At 45.7% G+C, this 22,898-nt stretch overlaps 1 protein-coding gene across 3 annotated transcripts; it reads right to left on the reverse strand.

Annotated features, from left to right (window-relative positions):
* Nucleotides 1-3,665: 3,665 nt before the first annotated feature.
* Nucleotides 3,666-22,484, reverse strand: LOC132381658 (gastrula zinc finger protein XlCGF7.1-like). 3 transcript variants are annotated; one of them, XM_059951273.1, is made up of 2 exons: nucleotides 22,466-22,484; nucleotides 3,666-7,795 (listed from the first exon to the last, which is right to left on the reverse strand). In XM_059951273.1, the coding sequence occupies exon 2, from the start codon at nucleotides 7,174-7,176 to the stop codon at nucleotides 6,463-6,465; it is 714 nt and encodes a 237-aa protein (XP_059807256.1). In that variant the 5' UTR covers nucleotides 7,177-7,795; nucleotides 22,466-22,484; the 3' UTR covers nucleotides 3,666-6,462. The 3 variants fall into 3 exon arrangements, with proteins under 3 accessions (XP_059807256.1, XP_059807255.1, XP_059807248.1); XM_059951272.1 differs by lacking the exon at nucleotides 22,466-22,484 and adding an exon at nucleotides 21,012-21,031; XM_059951265.1 differs by lacking the exon at nucleotides 22,466-22,484 and adding an exon at nucleotides 7,958-11,567.
* Between the last annotated feature and the right edge of the window lie 414 nt (nucleotides 22,485-22,898).

The raw sequence follows: 22,898 nt of genomic DNA on the forward strand, positions 1-22,898 counted from the left end.
AGCCACTGTTGTGCCATTTTACTATTTGAGTATTTCTTCATTTTTGGAATACACCAGTCCCCTACCTTCCTCATTTTTTCCAGAAATGCACACCATCATTGCTCTGCTGACATCCCTGCCAACAGCTCCTTCCGATTTACTTCAGCCAACTCCTCTCTCATACCACTATAATTTCCTTTATTCCACTGAAATACTGCAACTTTCTACCTATCAAATTTCAAGTTGAACACAATCATACAGGCAGTCCCCGGGTTATGTGCAAGTTCCATTCTTGAGTCTGTCTTTAAGTCGGATTTGTACATAAGTCGGAACAAGTACATCCAATATTATTTAGCATCAGTTAGTCAAACGTTCATCTTAGTATATAGTATATATTTTACTTTTTTATGCATATAAAACACTTAAGAAATGTATGTATTCCAATAATTACATCACTGCATTGCTTAGTAATAATTGTAGCTTTCATTGGGGCAGGGCCTTTCACATACTCCATTATTCTCACTTTAACTGTTATCTTTTAAAATTGTTTTGATCATTGACCGACTGTAGCCTAATGCTTTTCTAATGACCGATGGCGTTTCACCTCTTTCCAAACACTATTATTTCCATTTTATTTTCAGTCGCGATCGCTTCCCATCAATGGAACAGAAACACTGTGGGAAGCGGGTCCCGGGGTCCACTGTGTCCTAAGGACCACCACACTAAGACAGGCTAAATGGGACAAGTGCTAGGTTTGGGTATTTGATCCTCCACAATATTCCACATGGGAATTTAAACTGGAGGTGGCAGTGTTCTTTTTTTACAAGGTCAAGTTGCAAGCTCAACATCAACCCGGCACAGATGCTATGGGAGTTACTAGATCAACATCAATCCGGAACGGGAGCAGTCTGTCACTGGATCAAACTTGGAAACCTCCGTTCTCAAGCCTGGCACTGATCTCACTGTGCCATCAACCGATCGGAACGGGGGGGGGGGGGGGGTGCCGGGTCAGGGTGAATCTTACTAAGAAAAATTTAAGCCAAATACAAAGATGAACACTCAATAGTGTCAATGGCAACAACTTAAAAAGGCGGATGGCATTGCAATCTGACTTAAAATGGCCGACGGCGTTCTCCTTCCTTGGTTCGTAAGTACGAGTTGTCCATAAGTCGGACATTCATAACTCGGGGACTACCTGTATTGTTGTCACTGGTTCCTAAGGGTTCTTTTACCTTAAGCTCCCTAATCACCTCCAGTTCATTACATAACATCCAATCCACTATAGCTGATCCCTGAGTAAGCTCAATGACAAACTGCTCTAAAAACCTATCTCTTAGGTATTCAATCACTCTCGAGATCCATTACCAACCTGATTTTAAAATCTCCCATGACTACCATAACATTGCCCTTTTGACACGCCTTTTCAATGTCCTGCTGTAACTTGAGGTCCACCTCCCAGGCCATCAATGTCCTTCTACCCTTGCAATTTCTTAACTCAACCCAAAAGGATTCAACATCTTCCGATTGTATGTCACATCTCACTACTGATTTGATACCACTCTTGGGTAACTTTGGACATTCAGCTCCCAACTATAACCACCTTCCAGCCGCGATTCAATGATGGCCACAACCTGGCAATCTGAAATATTGCAACTAGATAATCCATCTTATTTCTCATACTACGCGCATTTAGATACAACACCTTGAATACCATCAGTACGCATGAGTACTTTCATTCAGTGTTTGCCAAGGGAAAGGATATGCAGGACCAGCTTATCAGTGTTGACTGTATAAATATGTTAAGGTGTTTAGAGGTCAAGGAAGAGGAAGTGTTGAGCCTCCTAATGTGTAATTAAGGTGGATAATTCCCCAGGGTTTGATGGCATTTATCCCAGGTTATGAAGAAGGCAAGAGACTTTGTCCTCTCTAGCCACAGGCAAGGTCCTGTATGACTAGCAAGTAGCCAATGTTGTATCTCTTTTTAAAGGGAAATTCTTGGGAACTTCTAATCAGCGAGTCTTGCATCAATTGCAGGAAAATTGCTGGAGAAATTCTTAGGGATAGGATATACGAACATTTTGAAGCCCATGGCCGGATTGGAGATAACCATCATGGCTATGCGCGAGGAAGGTCATGTCTTACTGGCTTGATTGAGATTTTTGACAAGGTTATGAGACAGATTAATAAGGATAGGGCAGTGGATGTTAGTGATGGGAGGATAATCCAAAAGATTAAGTTGCATGGGATCCACGGTGAATAGAAGACAGAAGGTAGTGGCTGGAGGGACATTCGTGCTGGAGGTTTGTAAATAGTGGAGTTCCACAAGGACCTTTGCTGTGACCTCTGCTGTTTGTGATGTAGGTTAGTAAATTTGCAGATAGGGTGATTGGTGGAGTTGTGGACTTAGCACAATATACTTGCAGATATGGGCAGAGAAATGACAGATTGTGTTTAACCCAGAAAAATGTGAGGTATTCCACCTTGGGAGGGCAAATGCAAGGAGAGAGTATACTGTTAAAGGCAAGGTCCTTAACTGTGTTGATGAGCAGAGAGATCTTGGGATCCAAGTTCATAGCTCCTTAAAAGCGGCTACACAGGTCAATAAGATAGTTAAGAAGGGATATGGGAGGCTTGCTTTTACTAGTCGAGGCATTGAGTTCAAAAGTCAGGAGGTTACGTTACAATTTCATAAAACTTTGGTTCGGCCACATCTGGAGTATTGCGTACAGTTCTGGTCTTCCCACTATAGGAAGAATGTGGAGGCTCTGGGGAGGGCTCACAAGAGATTTACCAGGATGCTGCCTTTTGCTATCATGAGGCATTTGCTATCATGAAAGGCTGGTTTTCTCTGGAGGCTGAGGTTGACAAGATCATGAGAAGGTTAGAGTGTCTATGATCATGAAGAGCATCTGTTACTCAGGTTTGAAATGTCTAATACCAGAGGGCATGCATTGAAGGTGAGAGGTAGAAGTTTCAAGGAGGATGAAGGTTAAGGCAAATGCATCAATGTTTTTTAAGAGACATTTGGATAGGCACATGCATGCAAAGAAGATGGAGGGATACATGCATGGTGCAGGTAGGCGTGATTAGTGTTTGGGTGTTTTTGATTTGATTTTTAGCTGGTTTAACACAACACTGTGTTTAACATCTCACTGTGCTCTACTGTTCTATTTTCTATTAGCAGACGTCAACTGAGTCATTCCAGCTCGAATGTTTTTCACCTCATATATGGATGCTGAGGATTCTTGGCTCCATAGAACATTCTCAGCAGGTATGCTTTGGCATTTATGACCAGAGATGTGATCGTATACACCAGCTCAGAATTTAGATCAACAGCTGAAGGACTTTGTAGATTTTTAACATTAGACATTTATGTTCATTCCCAAGAAAAGGAATCTAACTAAAATGGAAAATCTTCACCCCGAGCAGCATCTGGAGTTGTATTCTGTGCAACCCTAAACATGTGAATTGGCCATGGGCCTGTCTCGCCAGCTATTCCTATCACATCAGGCACAGTGAGTTGAGTCACATCACTGGAAGTCTGAATTAGCACAAAGTATATGCCAACCGATTCATTCAAATTTGTGATCAATCAGTGTAACTGTTCCCAGAGTTTTCACAAGATTCAAGGCTTTAACTTAAGTGTCATTACTACACCAACAGAAGCATTGTTCAATACACAAGCATTGCAACTGGATACTTGGCTTTTATTACATCAAACCTTAATCTCTGCAGCATCCATATCACAGTCCTTTAATTATGATGTACTTCAAATTGTACTAAAAAAAACTAATGTAACATTCGCTTGAACACAAATAACAGATTACACAAACATCTATCACAGACGTAGCCCCTTAAAATGTAACCATCACACCGTAAGCTCGTATAAATTAGATTTTACTGTGAATACCAGCTAACAGTAACATAACTCGACAATGCATGGGAATAATAGTGAACAATAGGAAAAAAAACAATAAATATACGGGTCTAGGATGGATATGGTAAACACACAAAAAAAAATTTGAATGTTTCTTGTAAGGGAATTAAGACCTGCACGAATCCTAACTCACCCATGCAAATTTGCTGTTAGGAAGCAATAATTTAGCTCAGAGCCGTATAAATTTAGACTGAAATTGCATTGATAAAATATTTTAAACAAATAACAAAAATGCCCATCACATACATATTGTCTAAAATTTACATGTCTTTGATGGAGCTCACTGCTGCATAATAAATCCAGATCGCTTCACTTCATTTACTCACGGTACTGGAATGGTTCTGCACTAAAGAACCAGTCTAATTAAAAAAAACAGATAAATATCCACGCAAACGTCCAAGGAGAAAGGTGTAAAACTTCCTTCAATGTTGTGTGCTAGCTGGCTAACTGAAAGCTAACATTCTCCGTGACACCACAGTCTGCATGAGGAACATCAGTATCTGTTCTCCCACATTGAGAGTTGATATCGTTTCACCATGCTGTTCCACTGTTTGTTGTCCATTTCCATTCTCCAGCTTTCTCCTTCTTCAATCCCATGCTCTCTCGAGAAAATAGCTACCCATTCTTTTCCAGGGCATCTTATTGGTTAGCAAGAGAAATCCTATTGGCTAATTACAACAAGCCCACTGTAATTAACTGAACTATTATTTTAAACAACAAAAATGAAATACTCAATTGCATAATGCAATTAAGAGAACACTTTAATATAGATTTTCATTTTGAGATCTGCAAAAAAGTAAGATAAATCATGATCTTAAATCAGGGCATTACATACAATTTATCTCATTATAATTTGTACTGCACATCGTGGCTACTGTCTGTATACATGTATATAACTGCACCAGGGGCTTTTAATAACAATATTATTATTAATAATAATTTAGCTTAATACTTTAACTCTGCCCAATTCTGATTTGGAAAATTTACAGAGTAAACTAAAAACAGAAATGACAGGTTTTACAAAAAACTATGTACACTCGAAAACACTAAGATTAACACCACCTGTTAAGAAGAGGAATAACAAAAAAAATTATGCAGGAGTCAGATAAAACTTTTAAGGATATATTTTCATCAACAAAAGCAGAACTCAGCACTCCATGCCAGCATATACAATTCTGATAAATACACAGCAACAAACTTAAATGAAAATAAAATCCAGAAAACTGAATACATTATCATGAGAGATGGAAAAATTAACGAAGAGATGTTGACAAGGAAGCATCAAATACTTGGCTTAGAGTTGCAGCCTCTTCCCAGAAAAGAGGAGTTCTTTGTGGAAATACACAGGTGGTTAACACAAAAAGGTATCAAAAATGTATAATAAAATACCAACAAATTCAAGACAATACATGCAGACAATGCCAAGAAAAACCAGAGACAATCCAACACAATACAGGATCCTGAAAAAGTTTAACTACATCTCAGTACTTTCACAGACACAATCAAGTGGCAAATATCATTTGCCAAAATTTTGCTTTAAAATACAAACTCATAAAAGATATGAATGCCTTACTATAAATGCAAGCCTAATCTAGTTTGAGTCCTAGTTTATAAATTATATGCAACTAATACATTACTGTTGATAGATCAATAACCATCCAGATATGATTACTACAGGATTAACAAGCATGAACTATCAGTTAAACCCATTCCAAACACACATGTTCCTCGACCAATGGAACGCCTCACAACAGGCATTGTTTGTGTCACCAAAGTCAACCAAATCAGCTTACAAATGTTGCTGCAACCTCCGCCCCCCCAGTGATTCCTTGTTCCTCATCATATGTCCTTACCCTGACCACTGTCCAGCGCCCCAGGCTCTGCCCCCTGCTGACCCGTCTGGTTTCAGACCATGTTCCATTGAACATCTGACTGATGGCTCTCCATTCTGCTTTCAGACTTTAGAGGAAGTTGTGTATTCTAACAACGCAGCTGTGTGAGACACAGCCCTTCAGAAGCACTGAAATTGATGCATGTTGAAATGAGCGGTGAATAAGTAGGTTAACTCCCAATGTCATTCCTCCTTGATCCAGAGAACATGTTAGATACAACTGCAGTCAGATTGTCTTCATCTTCAGTCTGTAGAAAGTCATGCAGGAAATTCTGGGGAAACCTCTTCACCCACACAGTTTGGAACTCATTGCCTCAGAGAGAGGGAGAGGTGAACAGCAGGGATGGATTTAAAAGGACTGTTGTGGATCAGAAACACTGCCAGGAACCAGCTGGCCTGAGTTCACTCCTAGCTGTACACTGAGTGTGTTATAGATTCACTAAGAACCCGAGACAGAGTTTAAAACAGAACTGATTTGGTCATCACAGATCCAGAATATTAAACTCAAGTCCCAATAAAGATGGACATTAGCAGAAGACACTCCTTCCAAGCCTAGAAACCAAGGTGCAGAACTGGCTGTCATGATCAGCAAGAGTCACTTTAAAACTTGCCTCTGAACTCAGCAGCTGTGATGGTCAAATATTCAGCATGAAGCTTATTTCAGCTTCTCCCCAGTGTGAACTCGGTAGTGAGCCACAAGGTTGGATGACTGAGTGAATCTCTTCCCACATTCTGAGCAGGTGAATGGCCTCTCCCCAGTGTGAACTCGCTGATGTGTCTGTAGGTGGGATGAATAAGTGAATCCCTTCCCACATTCTGAGCAGGTGAATGGCCTTTTCCCAGAGTGTACTGACTGGTGTGCCAATAGGTTAGGCAACTGAGTGAATTTCTTCCCACAATCTGAGCAGGTGAATGGCCTTTCCCCAGTGTGAACTCGCTGATGTGTCTGTAGGTGGGATGCACAAGTGAATCCCTTCCCACATTCTGAGCAGGTGAATGGCCACTCCCCAGTATGAACTGACTGGTGTGCCAATAGGTTAGGCAGCTGAGTGAATCTCTTCCCACAATCTGAGCAGGTGAATGGCCTCTCCCCAGTGTGAACTCGCTGATGTGTCTGTAGGTGGGATGAACAAGTGAATCCCTTCCCACATTCTGAGCAGGTGAATGGCCACTCCCCAGTGTGAACTGACTGGTGCTGCAATAGATTACACAGCTGAGTGAACCCCCTCCCACAGTCTGAGCAAGTGAATGGTCTCTCTCCAGTGTGAACTCGCTGATGTACCTTCAGTTGAGATGGCTGAGTGAATCCCTTCCCACAGTCTGAGCAGGCGAATGAACTCTCCCCAGTGTGAACTCGCTGGTGTGCCATTAGATTACACAACTGAGTGAATTCCTTCCACAGTCTGAGCAGGTGAATGGCCTTTCCCCAGGTGAACCCACTACGATACCTTCAGATGTAATGACCAAGTAAATGCCTTTCCATAATCTGCAGCTGAATGGCCTCTCCCCAGTGTGAAGTTGCTGGTGTGTCGCAGGTGGGATGAGTGAGTGAATTCCTTCCCAGTCTGAGCAAATCAACAGTCTCTTCACAGTGTAGACTAACTAGCGTGACAGTAGGTTAGATGAATGAGTGAATTCCTTTCCAGAGTTAAGCAGCTGGGATGAGTGAGTGAATCCCTTGCACAATCAATGCAGTTGAAGAACTGATCTCTAGTGAACAAGTACTGGTGTGTTCTCAGCGTCCCAGTCCAAGTGGATTTCACTGAATTACAACACAAAACTTCATTTCAGACACAAAGCACATTTCCAGCTGGGACGAGAAAATTCTTCATCTCCAAAGAATAACTACAGATGATGTTACAGAGTTTACAGAGGAAATTGGTGTTACAGAGGAAATGCTGCTCACTCCTCAAATGTGTGGACAGAAACAGCAAAACAGATGTGTTATGTTTGAGATTCCTGTACACAAATTCTTTGCAGTTTCTAACCTGTAAAAAGATTTACAAAAACATCAGTGGGTGAAGTTTCAGATGAGATCATTTTACAACACCAAAGTATGCTCTGACATCACACTGTTACAGTAAGGCTCAACCCAAGTAGGAGAAATAAACCATCTTCTAATTGGGCATAGTGGAGGCATTTGGACTTACCATCAAATTCTTTGATAGTCTTCCTGTCTGCAACAGTTTGGGACATTTCTGCTCATCTTCAATCTGTCACTTGGCTCAGTTCAACTCTCTCCATTAGGATTATTCACTGTTTCTCTAAGCTGCACAGGTGCACGGCTGCACAGTAACTGAAGGGCTCTCACACAAATAGCCTTTGTTGCTACAGATGGAATTTTCTTTTATATAAGTTTTATTTAAAGTGCCACACAGTTTTCAAGACATGTAAAAATTTTCTGCTCAGACCAATAGTTGATCTGCAGAGCAGTTGAAACAAAAATCAGAGTGAACATTAGTATTAATTCAAGCTTTGGTCAAAGTTAAAGCAGCCATCATCGGAGTGGACTGAGGCAGAGTGGGACGGCTTTGGCTCGATCAGGCTTCGGCGAGAACAGGGAGAGGCGAGGTTGAACAGGGCACGACTGCATGAAGGTCGGCCTCAGATCAGCAAGGGAATTTAAAAAGCGAGCAGAGGTTGAGTACGAGCTTCACTCCAGGTGAGGTAAGGCCGGGTAAGCTCCTTTAATTAATCTAATTAGTTTAGGAGTAGGTAATGGAGGCAGCAGTTAGGGCAGTTGAGTGCTCCATTTGCAGTATGTGGGAAGTCAGGGCGAGCACAATTGTCTCTGATGACTACACCTGCAAAAGGTGCATCCAGCTGCAGCTCCTGACAAACCATGTTAGGGAACTAGAGCTGGAGCTGGATGAACTTCAGATCATTCAGGAGATAGAGGCAGAAATAAACAGGAGTTTCGGGGAGATAGTCACCCCTAGGATTCAGGAGACAGGTAGTTGGGTGACTGTCAGGAGAGGGAAGGGGTTGGACAGACTGAGCAGAGCACCCCTGTGGCTGTTCCCATCAACAATAAGTATACCGTTTTGGATACTGTTGGTGGGGATGACCTACTAGGGACAAGTTGCAGTGGTTGCGTCTCTGGCACCTAGACTGGACCCTCAGCTCAGAAGAGAAGGAGGGAAAAGAGGAGGACAGTAGTGGTGGGGGATTCGATAGTTAGGGGGACAGACAGGAGGTTCTGTGGAAGTGATCGAGAATCCCGGATGGCCTGCTGACTCCCTGGTGCCAGGGTCCGCGATATCTTGGATCAAGTTCTCAGTATTCTCAAGAGGGAGGGTGAGAAGCTGGATGTCGTGGTCCATGTTGGGACCAATGACGTGGGTAGGAAGAGTGAGGAGGTCCTGAAAGGTGAGTTTAGGGAGCTAGGTACCAAGTTAAAGGACAGGACCTCCAAGATAGCAATCTCAGGATTGCTACCAGTGCCACGTGCAGGTGGGTTTAGAAATAGTAAGATAGTGCAGATCAACATGTGGCTGAAGACATGGTGCAGGAGGGAGGGCTTCAGGTTTATAGATAATTGGGCAGTTTTCCAGGGAAGGAGGGACCTGTTCCAGCGGGACGGTTTACATCTGAACTGGAGGGGACAAATATTCTTGCAGGTAGGTTTGCTAGAGAGGCTCCAGTGGATTTAAACTGGATACAGGGGGGAGGGGAACCAGAGTGTAGGAACAGATGTATGGGAGAAGGAAGACAGTAAAGTTCTTTGTATTGTTAGAGGGCAGGAGGTAGAGAATTTCTTAAATGCATTTATTTTAATGCTAGGAGCATTGTAAGAAAGGTGGATGAGCTTAGAGCATGGATTGATACCTGGAAAAATGATGTAGCAATTAGTGAAATATGGTTGCAGGAGGGGTATGATTGGCAACTCCAAACACTACCCCATAACCCTCCATTTTTCTTTCATCCATCTGTCTGTCCAAGAGGCTCTTAGATACCCCTAATGTTTTGGCCTTCACCACCATCCTTGGCAAGTCATTCCAGGCATTCACAACCCTCTGTGTAAAAAACTTACCCCTGATGTCTCCCCTAAACTTCCCTCCCTTAATTTTGTACATATGTCCTCTGGTGTTTGCTATTGGTGCCCTGGGAAACAGGTACTGACTAACCATCCTAGCTATGCCTCTCATAATCTTGTAGGCCTCTATCAAGTCCCCTCTCATTCTTCGACGCTCCAAAGAGAAAAGTCCCAGCTCTGCTAACCTTGCTTCATATAACTTGATATATGACGATTAAAAAGGCAGAAGTACTGGCGCTTTTAAGGGATATAAAAGTGGATAAATCTCCGGTTCCTGACAGGATATTCTCTAGGACCTTGAGGGAAGTTAGTGTAGAAATAGTAGGGACCCTGACAGAAATATTTCAAATGTCATTAGAAATGGGGATGGTGCCGGAGGGTTGGCGTATTGCTCATGTGGTTCCATTGTTTAAAAAGGGTTCTAAGAGTAAACCTAGCAATTATAGGCCTGTCAGTTTGATGTCAGTGGTGGGTAAGTTAATGGAAAGTATTCTTAGATATGGCATATATAATTATCTGGATAGACAGGGTCTGATTAGGAACAGTCAACATGGATTTGTACATGGAAGGTCATGTTTGACAAATCTTATTGAATTTTTTGAAGAGGTTACAAGGAAAGTTGATGAGGGTAAAGCAGTGGATATTGTCTATATAGACTTCAGTAAGGCCTTTGACAAGGTTCCGCATGGAAGGTTAGATCGTTAGGTATTAATATTTAAGTAGGAAAATGGATTCAACAGTGGCTGGATGGGAGATGCCAGAGAGTAGTGGTGGATAACTGTTTGTCAGGTTGGAGGCCGGTGACTAGTGTGTGCCTCAGGGATCTATACTGGGTCCAATGTTGTTTGTCATATATATTAATGATCTGGATGATCGGGTGGTAAATTGGATTAGTAAGTACACAGATGATACTAAGGTAGGTGGCGTTGTGGATAATGAAGTAGGTTTTCAAAGCTTGCAGAGAGATTTAGGCCAGTTAGAAGAGTGGGCTGAATGATGGCAGATGGAGTTTAATGCTGATAAGTGTGAGGTGCTACATTTTGGTAGGAATAATCCAAATAGGACATACATGGTAAATGGTAGGGCATTGAAGAATGCAATAGAACAGAGTGATCTAGGAATACTGGTGCATAGTTCCCTGAAGGTGGAATCTCATATGGATAGGGTGGTGAAGAAAGCTTTTGGTATGTTGACCTTTATAAATCAGAGTATTGAGTATACGAGTTGGAATGTCATGTTAAAATTGTACAAGGCATTGGTAAGGCCGAATTTGGAGTACTGTGTACAGTTCTGGTCACCAAATTATAGGAAAGATGTCAACAAAATAGAGAGAGTACAGAGAAGATTTACTAGAATGTTACCTGGGTTTCAGCACCAAAGTTACAGGGAAAGGTTGAACAAGTTAGGTCTTTTTCTTTGGAGCGTAGAAGGTTGAGGGGGGACTTGATAGAGGTATTTAAAATTATGAGGAGGATAGATAGAACTGACGTGGATAGGCTTTTTCCATTGAAAGGGGGCCAGAAATGTCCCTCCTTTCACGTGCAAGTGAGGCGAAGAATAAGAATGATTATGCACATCAATACGAGGCTGAGAGCACGGTGTAGGAAGGAAGGGTTCAGGTTTTTGGATAATTGGTCTTTGTTCCAGGTACATTGGGATCTGTTTCGAAGGGACGGTCTACATCTGAACCGGAGGGGTACTAACATTCTTGCAGGAGTGTTTGCCAGTGCTGCTCGGGGGGGGGGGGGGGGGGGGGTGTTTAAACTAGATGTGCAGGGGGCAGGGATCCAGATCCAGAGGGTTGGTCAGAAGGAGCATGGGGTTAAATGTGTAGAAGGTTTGGTTGATCTTGAGAAGGTCATCAAAATTCAGGGTGCAATTAGCCCGATGGAAGTTCAAGGAGCTGGGTTAGGTACAGTAGACAGTGTTTTAAGCAAAGAGAGGAGGAATGGGCTCAGAATTCTATACGAATGCGCGTAGTGTCAGAAATAAGACAGATGAGCTTGAAGCTCAGATGAAAATGGGGAACTACGATATTGTTGGGATAACGGAGACATGGCTGCAACAGGATCAGGCCTGGGAATTGAGTGTACCAGGGTATACGTGCTATCGTAGAGACAGAAATATGGGAAGAGAGGGTGGGGTGGCCCTGTTGGTGAGGAATGAGATTCAGTCCTTAGCAAGAGGTGACTTGGGAACAGGGGAAGTAGAGTCTGTGTGGATTGAGCTGAGGAACAGTAAGGGTAAAAAGACCCTAATGGGTGTTGTGTACAGGCCCCCAAACAGTAGCGTGGATATTGGGTACAAGTTGATTACGGAGTTAACATTGGCATGTGCTAAAGGTAATGCAGTCGTTATGGGAAATTTCAACATGCAGGTGAACTGGGAGAATCAGGTAGGTGCTGGACCCCAGGATAGGGAGTTTGTGGAGTGTCTAAGGGATGTATTTTTGGAACAGCTTGTGCTTGAGCCAACCAGGAACGAGGCTATTTTGGACTTGGTGATGTGTAATGAACAGGAATTGATAAGTGATCTTGAAGTAAAGGAGCCATTAGGAAGTAGTGATCATAACATGATAAGTTTTTATCTACAATTTGAGAGGGATAAGGGCAGATCAGAGGTGTCAGTGTTGCAATTAAATAAAGGAGACTATGGAGCCATGAGGGAAGAGCTGGCCAAAGTTAAATGGGCGGATGCCCTGGCAGGAAAGACAGTGGATCAGCAGTGGCAGATATTCTTGGGCATAATACAAAAGATGCAAAAGCAGTTCATTCCAATGAGAAGGAAGGATTCAAAGAGGGGGAAGGGGCCACAGTGGTTGACAAAGGAAGTCAGAGATTGTATAGCATTAAAGAAAAAGAAGTATGACAGGGCTAAGATGAGTGGGAATACAGATGATTGGGAAAGTTTTAAGGAACAGCAGATCTTAACTAAAAAAGCAATACGGAGAGAAAAAATCAGGTATGAGCTCATTCTAGCCAGGAATATAAAAGGGGATAGCAAAAGCTTTTTTAGCTATGTAAAGAGAAAGAAGATAGTTAAGAACAATGTTGGCCCCTTGAAGAATGAATTGGGAGAAATTGTTATGGGAAACAGGGAAATGGCAACAGAATTTAATGCGTACTTTAGATCTGTCTTCACCAGGGAGGACACAAGCAATCTCCCAGATGTATGGATGGGCCAGGGTCATAAGATATCAGAGGAATTGAGACAGATTGACATTAGGAAAGAAACTGTGATGAGTAGACTGGTAGGACTGAAGGCTAATAAATCCCTGGGTCCAGATGGTCTGCATCCGAGGGTTCTAAAAGAGGTGGCTCAGGAAATTGTGGATGCATTGGTAATCATTTTCCAATGTTCCTTAGATTCAGGGTCAGTTACTGAAGATTGGAGAGTGGCTAATGTTATCCCACTTTTCAAGAAGGGAGGGAAGGAGAAAATGGAGAACTATCGCCCTGTTAGCCTAACGTCAGTCGTGGGGAAGATGCTTGAGTCCATTATTAAGGACGAAATAGTGGCACATCTTGATGGCAGAAATAGGATTAGGCCGAGCCAGCATGGATTTACCAAGGGCAAATCATGCTTGACTAATCTGTTGGAGTTTTTTGAGGGTGTAACAAGGATGTTAGACGAGGGTAAGCCAGTAGATGTTGTGTACCTAGATTTTCAGAAGGCATTCGATAAGGTGCCACATAGGAGATTGGTGAGTAAAATCAGAGCTCATGGCATTGGGGGCAGGGTTTCAACATGGATAGAAAACTGGTTGGCAGATAGAAAGCAAAGGGTAGCAGTGAATGGGTGTTTCTCGGACTGGCTGGAGGTGACTAGTGGGGTACCACAGGGCTCTGTATTGGGACCACAGCTCTTTATGATTTATGTCAACGATTTAGATGAGGGCATTGAAAACTATATCAGCAAGTTTGCTGACGATACTAAACTGGGTGGCAGTGTGACATGCGAAGAGGACGTTAGGAGAATACCGGGAGACTTGGATAGGCTGGGTGAGTGGGCAGATACTTGGCAGATGTCATTCAATGTGAATAAATGTGAAGTTATCCACATTGGAAGCAGGAACAAGAGGGCAGAGTATTGTCTGAACAGTGTAGAGTTAGGTAAGGGAGAAATGCAAAGAGACCTAGGAGTCCTAGTTCACCACTCAATGAAGGTGAATGAGTAAGTGCAACAGGCAGTGAAGAGGGCAAATGGAATGTTGGCCTTTGTTACAAGGGGAATTGAGTACAAGAGCAAGGATGTCCTTTTGCATTTGTACAGGGCCCTGGTGAGACCACACCTGGAATATTGTGTACAGTTTTGGTCTCCAGGTTTAAGGAAGGACATTCTGGCAATTGAGGAAGTGCAGCGTAGATTCACTAGGTTGATTCCTGGGATGGCAGGGCTGTCTTACGCAGAGAGATTGGAGAGATTGGGCTTGTACACGCTGGAATTGAGGAGATTGAGAGGGGATCTGATTGAAATGTTTAAGATAATTAAAGGATTTGATAGGATTGAGGCAGGAGATATGTTCCAGATGTTGGGAGAGTCCAGTACCAGAGGGCATGGATTGAGAATAAGAGGTCAGTTATTTAAAACAGAGTTGAGGAAGAGCTTCTTCTCCCAGAGAGTTGTGGAGGTGTGGAATGCACTGCCTCGGAAGACGGTGGAGGCCAATTCTCTGGATGCTTTCAAGAAGGAGCTAGATAGATATCTGATGGATAGGGGAATCAAGGGATATGGGGACAAGGCAGGGTCTGGGTATTGATAGTGAATGATCAGCCATGATCTCAGAATGGCGGTGCAGACTCGAGGGGCCGAATGGTCCACTTCTGCACCTATTGTCTATTGTCTATTTCCCACATCCCACAAGAGGAGCATTTGAATATCCTGCCTGGCATTCCTTCTGTTCTAACTGAGCAAAGATAAAGAAGGAAAAACAATAAACTGGGGGGGAAATTTCTACAAACCTTCTCTGACTGAAGCCTCTCCTCTCTGAAGCCGATGAGCTAATGCCTCAAAATTCCCACTTTAATACTGACCACTCCAACAGTGGTTGCTCACCTGCCCCTGCCTTATTTTAATTTCCTCATGCCTAACAATCCTGAACGCTGATTGTCTGCTGCTCAAAGCACCAAATTGCCACGAGTTAATGCCTTTTCTACTCAATCGGCAAAACTAAGTGAGCTGTCTTCTCCCACGTCCGATCTCTGATTGGTCGCTGCTCTACACAGCACATGGTATTATGTAGCTGCTCCTGGAGACTTCCTAAATACTCTGACCCCACCTCCTCCAGGTGACTGACAGTGGTGAATTCATCCATGGTTATGCCAATGAATATGAAGGGAAGGGCAGTAGCCTTTCTCATTGGAGTGCGACACTTCTATGAAGTGAAAGCTACAGGTCATTTGAAGCCCAGGACAAAGGTGTTTGATATCATTATGTACCCAGACAGAATGGACAAAACATGTTCTCATGGCTCAGAACAAGAGGAGGTTGAACAAAGTGCAGCAGGGATTCATGAGGATGATTCCAGAAATGAGGGGGCTAACATCTGAGCGTTTGCCAGCTTTGGGCCTGTACTCACTGGAATTTAGAAGTCTGTGGACCAGGGTGTGGGGGGGGGATGGAATCTCATTGAAACTTACTGAATCTTGAAAACAATACATAGGGTGGATGTTTCCTCTGGTGGGGGTATCCAGAACTAGCGGGCACAGCCTCAAAATTGAGGAGTGACCCTTTAGAACAGAGATAATTTTTTGTCAAAGTAGTAAACCTGTGTTTATGCTCTGCATAGGTCACCAAATTACTGGAAGGATATTAATAAGGTTGAAAGAGTGCAGAGAAAGTTTACAAGGATGTTGCCAGGACCTGAGAAACTGAGTTACAGAGAAAGGTTGAATAGGTTAGGACTTTATTCCCTGGAGCGTAGAAGAATGAGGGGAGACTTGATAGAGGTATTTAAAATTATGATGGGTATAGATAGAGTGAATGCAAGCAGGCTTTTTCCACTGAGGATAGTGTGGTAAACTATGTATACCTGTCTGGACACACCCCTCTGCTGACTGCTCCTGTGGCTCCTCCCACAGACCCCTGCATAAAGGTGATTGGGGCACTGCTCCTCCGTCAGTCTCCAAGATGTCATGCTCCCTTTTTGCTGCTAATAAAAGCCTATCGTTCACTTCCAGTCTCCGAGAGTTATTGATGGTGCTTCAATTTTCAATGCTCTGGCTAGCATGCTTTGAATCGTACCTGGAGGAGATTCATGTGACCGACCCTGCCATGATGTGCAAGGTTCTCCTCTCCAGGATGCCCTCAAAAGACAATACTGGCGGCCGGTGAACACCGTCTACGCAAGACATCACTTAGCGACATGGCGGCAGCGGGCCGGAGAGTCGAGCGCTGAGTTTGTCCGGGCCCTAGACACTTGTGTGGGCCTGCGATTGCAGGGGGCTGATGGCGGAACAGCATGCAGAACTCATAGTGAGAGACGCCTTCGTTACGGGGATCAGGTCAGTGTACGTGCGCCAGCAGCTGCTGAACACACCAATCCTACCTTACATTCGGCGATCGAGCTGGACGACACGCTGGAGGCCGCTTTGCACAACTCTGACGCTGTCCAGGTGCGTGATCTCCTGCCGGCCTCATGGATGCTACAGACACCGCAACCCACTGGCGAATCGACCTTGGCTGTTGCCAGTCGCGAGTCCGTGGTCCCCGCAACCCGCCAGCGAGTCGACCACGGCTGCTGCCAGTCACAAGTCCGCGCAGTGTTACTTCTGCGGACTCAAAAAGCACCTCCGAAAACGCTGCCTGGCCCGAGAAGCTATCTGCTCCAGCTGCGGCAAGAAAGGCCACTTCGCCAAGGCCAGTAAGTCCAAACCATGAGCGGGGTCAAGCAGCGCCGCGTGCGAGACATGGGGGTCGCCATCTTGGTAGCCGCCATCTTGCCTGCCCACCGCGTGCGAAGCATGGGGGCGGCCATCTTTGTCGGCGCCACCTCACCCCGCCTCCGACTTACCGGGCACAAAGACGGCGATTCAACTCTGGCCTCTGTGATCCTCAACCAAAGCGCTCCACACCAGCTCACAAGGTCAATGATGGGCATCCTGGTGGACTAGTTGTCTGTTTGAAACGGGCAGCACTGAGAGTTTTATTCACCTGGACACGGTGCAACGTTGCGGACACATGACACGGCCGGTAAGCCAGAGGGGCACCATGGCTTCTGGATTGCATTCCACAGACATCCGGGGGGGGGTTGTGTAGCGACACTGGTGGTGCAGGGCACAGAATATCGGGACTTTACATTACTGGTCATGCCTTAACTGTGTGCCCCTGTGCTATTGGAGCTCAACTTCCAGAGCCACCTGTAAAGTGTGACAATGGCGCATGATGGGGCCCACCCACCAATCACTGTCAGAAATCCTCAGTTCTGTGGGACTTCATCACATACCCCGCTACTGACCACACACACACACACACACACACCGATCCCACCCAACACCATGCCAACAGCCGTGCTACTGACACCACTTGCAGCCTCTCCACCCTCAAGATCCCAACACCACTGCTGTTCGCCAACCTGACCCCTGACTGTAAACCTGTGGCAACTAAAAGCAGGAGACACAGCGCGGGGGACAGGGCCTTCATTAAGTCGGAGGTGCAGTGGCTACTCAGGGAGGGGATCATTGAGCCACGCACAAGTCCTTGGAGGGCCCAGGTGGTCGTTGTTCAGACCGGGCAGAAAAATAGGATGGTCATGGACTATAGCCAGACCATCAATAGGTTCACACAGCTTGACGCGTACCCCCTACCCCGCATCGTGGATATGGTCAAGCAGATAGCTCAGTACAAAGTGTACTCGACCATAGACCTAAAATCCGCTCACCATCAGCTCCTTAACTGCCCAGAGGACCGCCCCTACACCGCCTTCGAGGCGGGCAGCAGGCTCTATCACTTCCTGCACGTCTCCCTTCGGTGTCACAAATGGTGTCTCTGTCTTCCAGAGGGAAATGGACCAGATGGTGGACCAGTGCCAACTGAAGGCCACGTTCCCATATCTGGATAACATCACCATCTGCGGTCATGACTGGCAGGATCATGACACCAACCTCCAACAATTTTTCCAAGCGGCCAAAGCTCTTAACCTTACCTATAACATGGACAAGTGTGTGTTTGGAACCACCCAACTTGGGTATGTCGTGGAGAACGGGGTCATTGGCCCTGACCCCGACCATATGCGCCCCCTGTTGGAACTCCCTCTTCCCACCACCCTCAGAGCCCTCAAACGGTGCCTGGGCTTCTTTTCCTATTACGCCCAACGGGTCCCTCACTATGCAGACAAGGCCCGCCCCCTGGTCAAGTCCACCACATTTCCCCACTCAGCCGAGGCCCGCGCAGCCTTCAGCTGCATTAAAGGGGACATTGCCAACGCAATGATGCATGCAGTGGACGAGACCATTCCCTTCCAAGTAGAGAGTGATGCCTCTGACCGCGCTGGCTGCTACCCTCAATCATGCAGGAAGGCTGGTAGCATTCTTCTCTCGTACCCTCCAAGGCCCTGAAATTCAGCACTCTGTGGTGGAGAAAGAAGCCCAGGCCATAATGGAAGCTATTAGGCACTGGAGGCACTATCTCGCCGGCAAAAGGTTCACCTTGCCGACTGACCAGCGCTCAGTTGTGTTCATGTTTAGCAACCAACAGTGGGGCAAAATCAAAAGTGAAAAAATTTTGAGGTGGAGAATAGAATTCTCCACCTACAGCTATGACATCCTGTACCGGCCTGGAAGGCTCAATGAGCCCCCTGATGCCCTATCCCAGGGAGCGTGTGCCAGCGCGCAGCTCGACCAGCTATATGCCCTCCATGCAGATCTTTGCCACCTGGGGGTCACCTGATAAAATTCCATTTCATGAAAGCCCGGAACCTGCCTTACTCACTTGAGAAAATCAGGACGATGACCAGGGACTGCCAAGTCTGCACTGAGTGCAAACCGCACTTCTACCATCCTGAAAAGGCACAACTTATCAAGGCCACCCGCCCCTTTGAACGACTGAGTGTCGACTTTAAGGGCTCCCTTCCCTCCATCGACCGCAATGTGTACTTTCTTAACATAATTGACGAGCACTCGCGGTTCCTTTTTGCCATCACCTGCCCCAATACCACTGCCACGTCCGTCATAAAAGCCTTGCGCCAGCTCTTCACTCTGTTTGGATATCCCTGCTGTATCTACAGTGACAGAGGGTCCTCGTTTATGAGTGACGAGCTGCGCCAGTACCTGCTGGCTAGGGGTACTGCTACAAGTAGGACCACGAGCTATAATCCCCGGGGGAATGGACAGGTGGAGAGGGAGAATGCCACTGTGTGGAAGGCCACACTCTTAGCCCTTAGGTCAAAGGGATTGCCGGTCTCTCGCTGGCTGGAGGTCCTCCCCGAGGCACTCCGGTCCATCCACTCCCTGTAATGCACATCCACCGATGCCACCCCGCATGAACGACTCTTTTCTTTTCCCAGGAAGTCTGCCACTGGGACCACCCTACCAGCTTGGCTGACATCCCCAGGGCCAGTGCTGCTCCAGAAACATGCGACGAGCAATAAATACTCCCCGATGGTCAAGAAGGTTCACCTACTTCATGCGAACCCCCAGTATGCCTACATGGTCTTACCTGATGGGTGGGAGGACACGGTCTCCATACGTGACCTGGTGCCCACAGAAGCACCAGACCCCTACCCTGAACACTCCACAGTGACAATGAACCCCGTACCCACCGATGTATATACCCACGAGACACCGCGCATGCCAAGCCCTACACAGACTCCTCATGACACTCCCATACCGGGCGCCACACACACGCATGAGGGATTACTAATGCCTAATGGGCTGGCACCTCAAGTCAGGCCAGAGCCAGCACAACCACCATCACCAGTGCAATCACCACTGGTGCTACGTAGATCGCAGCGAAAGACTTGACCGCCTGATAGACTTAACCTGTAAATATACTTGTAAGAAACTTCGCCCCGTGGGGACTCTCTTTTAAAACAAAGGGGTGGTGAATGTGGAAAACTACGTATACCTGTCTGGACACGCCCCTCTGCTGACTGCTCCTGTGGCTCCTCCCACAGACCCCTGTATAAAGGCGATTGGGGCACTGCTCTTCCCTCAGTCTCCGAGATGTCATGCTCCCTTTTTGCTGTTAATAAAAGCCTGTCGTTCACTTCCTGTCTCCGAGAGTTATTAATGGTGCATCAGCTAGGGGAGGAAGAAAGCCAGAGGACATGGGTTACGGGTGAAGGGAGAAAAGTTTAAAGGGAACATGGGGGGGGGGGGGGTTCACACCGAGAGTGATGGGAGTGTGGAATGAGCTGCCAGATGAAGTGGTAAATGCGGGCTCACTTCTAACATTTAAGAAAAACTTGCGGACAAGTACATGGATGAGAAGTGGATAAAGGAATATGGGCCAGGTGCAGGCAGAAAAATAGCTTGGCATAGCCAAGAAGGGTTAAAAGGCCTGTTTCTGTGCTGAAATGTTCTATGATTCTATGGAGACCAAGTCCGTGGGTACACTTAAGGCAGAATTTGATAGCTTACTAATCGATCAGGTCATCAAAGGATATGGTAAGAAAGCTGGTGTGTGGGTTTGAATGGGATTCCAGATCAGCCATGATTGAATGGTGGAGCAGGCTTGATGGGCTGGATAGCCTAATTCTGCTCCTATGTCTTATGGTCTCAAGGGTAATGTTTTCAAGAACTAAAGCTGATGGAAGGATTTTGTTCTTTTCTTCCATGCAACACTGCCTGACATTTACATTGACTGGAGTGTAGTCTCAACATCCTAAATAAACTCGGAACTATATTGATAGCTAGTTCGGCAGTTTTTTGAGAGATCCATTCTCTCCCATTCCCCAAGCACGCCTTACAGACTGGTGGGGAGAGCACTGGCTATTTTTAGACAGAAACCCCCACAAACGATCACGGTCCAAACGTGCGCATGCGTCAAAGAAATGGTGCCAGCACCTTTGCTCATTAGCAAAAAGCTCCCTGGGCTCGGGTATGGATCGTGGAGTTCAGAGAGGCGCAAAGGACGGAAAATGTCCCGGGGTGCGGGGCTACGGTATGTCCGGCATCACAGGGATTTGGACCCTGATGCCGATCAATCCCAACCCAGAGCCGCTCTCCTACCTGCCATCGGTCCTCCAGAGCCTTTTGTCTACTGAGCGCATGCGCGATTTTGAGAACCCTTACGCCTGCGCATTGAGCACTGGGTCCGCGACGGAAAATTGGAAAGCGCGGATGTGTTAGGGGCAGACAAGGTGGTATCAAAGGTGTCTGCAAGCGCCCGTTGTACGCCACATGCCCCCAAAATGTCAATGTTTCTATGAAGAAAACTCAGTAGCTACTTTAACGCAACAAGCTCCCATAACCGTAAATCAAATATAACTCCCGGAAACGTAAATGATCCAACCCTTTCTAATTCTATCCCATACATCTTTAACTTCTTCCCTACCTCAGTTCTTTTCCTGGTTAAACATAACAGCTTGAGTTTTTTCTACTGAAGATCTACATCCCCAATCAGAACCCCATTTCACCTCTTCATCAATTGCTCCTTGTAGCTTCCTGATTATATGCTCCATATTCCTACCTCTTTTTCACAAGGCCCCATCAACCGCAAACAGTAAACTACCTATATCCACTGGTACCTTTGCGAAGACATCATTGATCATAATGATGAAAAATAACGGGCTCATCACACTACCTTGAGGTGTTCCATTTCTCACTATGTACTGATTTGATAATTCTGACCCAATCCAAACTTGAATTTTCCTACGAAACAAAAAGCCTTTTATCCAATTAAAATAACTCTCCCACCAACCCCCATCTTGTGTAGTTTAATTAACAATCCTTCCTTCCACATCATGTCATTATCATGGTCCGGATCGGTTCCCCTTTAAATTTAGTTAGGTTGCGTTATGATCCGGACCTTGTTCCCTTCTAATTCCGTTTCACGTGTCCCTTGAGCTTGGCCATTAGGGTAATCTACTCTCGACCCGAACTGGCAGCTTATAAGTCCCTGGCTTTAGCCACTCGGGGCGAGAGTGTTAAGAAGTATTAGCAAGTCGCTGTTACTACCACAAGCCAGCTACAATCTAGCCCGCATCAGAGTCCTGGCAATTCACCTTCCTTCACCAGACTGGGTCTAGGCAAGGTCAAACTGCCAGGGGTGAGTTAAAGGCAGAGTCCTGGCTGGATGTTCATGCCCAGTGTCCGTGTCTATCCCTCAAAGAAGAGTCCCGACTCAGTGCCTGAGTTGAAGGCGGAGTCCTGGCTCGATGTTCAAGCCAAAAGCATATAACAAAACAGGCTACACCAGAAAATCCACATAACATTTGGCAATCCCCAATCCAGAGTCCGGAGAGGCTGCTGCGTATTAATATCGCGCTGCCGTCTTAGCGCGTTCCCCGGAAAGGAGCTCCAAATCCACCAGACAAACCAGACGAAAAACTAAAGCTACAAGACCTGCACAAAACCACATAGTTACAACAGGGCAAACAATAGCATAAAAAAAAGATCATGGGCACAGTAAAAATAGTCCAAAGATGTTAAAGGACTGTAAGTTCAAAATAAGTTCGTCGAACCTCCGAGCCTACGGCCATCCCCTCCGGCACAGCTTCTCCGAGCACCATCCTCTGCCGAGCGTATTAAGACGGCCCCGCCAACGGCCGTCGGCAACGCGACCCCGAGGACTGGGAGGGCCTGTTCTTCCCAGCAGAGCTCCGGACCTCACAGCAGCAGCAGCTACGAAGAAGGTCTTCCTGGAGATTTCCCGATGTTTCTCCGTGCTCCCACATCCGTTTTCAATCGATTTTGATTATGCACGGCACCCCACTTCACAAATAACTGATAATCAGCTCCGGAGTGGCCGCTGCAAGCTGCATCGCGCCGCCATCTTCATTTTCTGGAATTACGCAACTGAGAGGAAAGAAGACGACGTGGTTCTGTCCCCTCTATGTAGTCAAACTAATTTTAACTGCAAAATTACACCCTATGTTATGGCTACACCAGACCATG

Source organism: Hypanus sabinus, chromosome 2 (genome assembly GCF_030144855.1).
Source record: "Hypanus sabinus isolate sHypSab1 chromosome 2, sHypSab1.hap1, whole genome shotgun sequence".
In the NCBI taxonomy this organism is placed as follows: Eukaryota; Metazoa; Chordata; class Chondrichthyes; order Myliobatiformes; family Dasyatidae; genus Hypanus; species Hypanus sabinus.

Coding starts and splice junctions, on each gene's coding strand:
- LOC132381658 (XM_059951273.1), bottom strand. CDS start 7,176: ATGGCACACCAGCGAGTTCACACTGGGGAGAGTTCATTCGCCTGCTCA.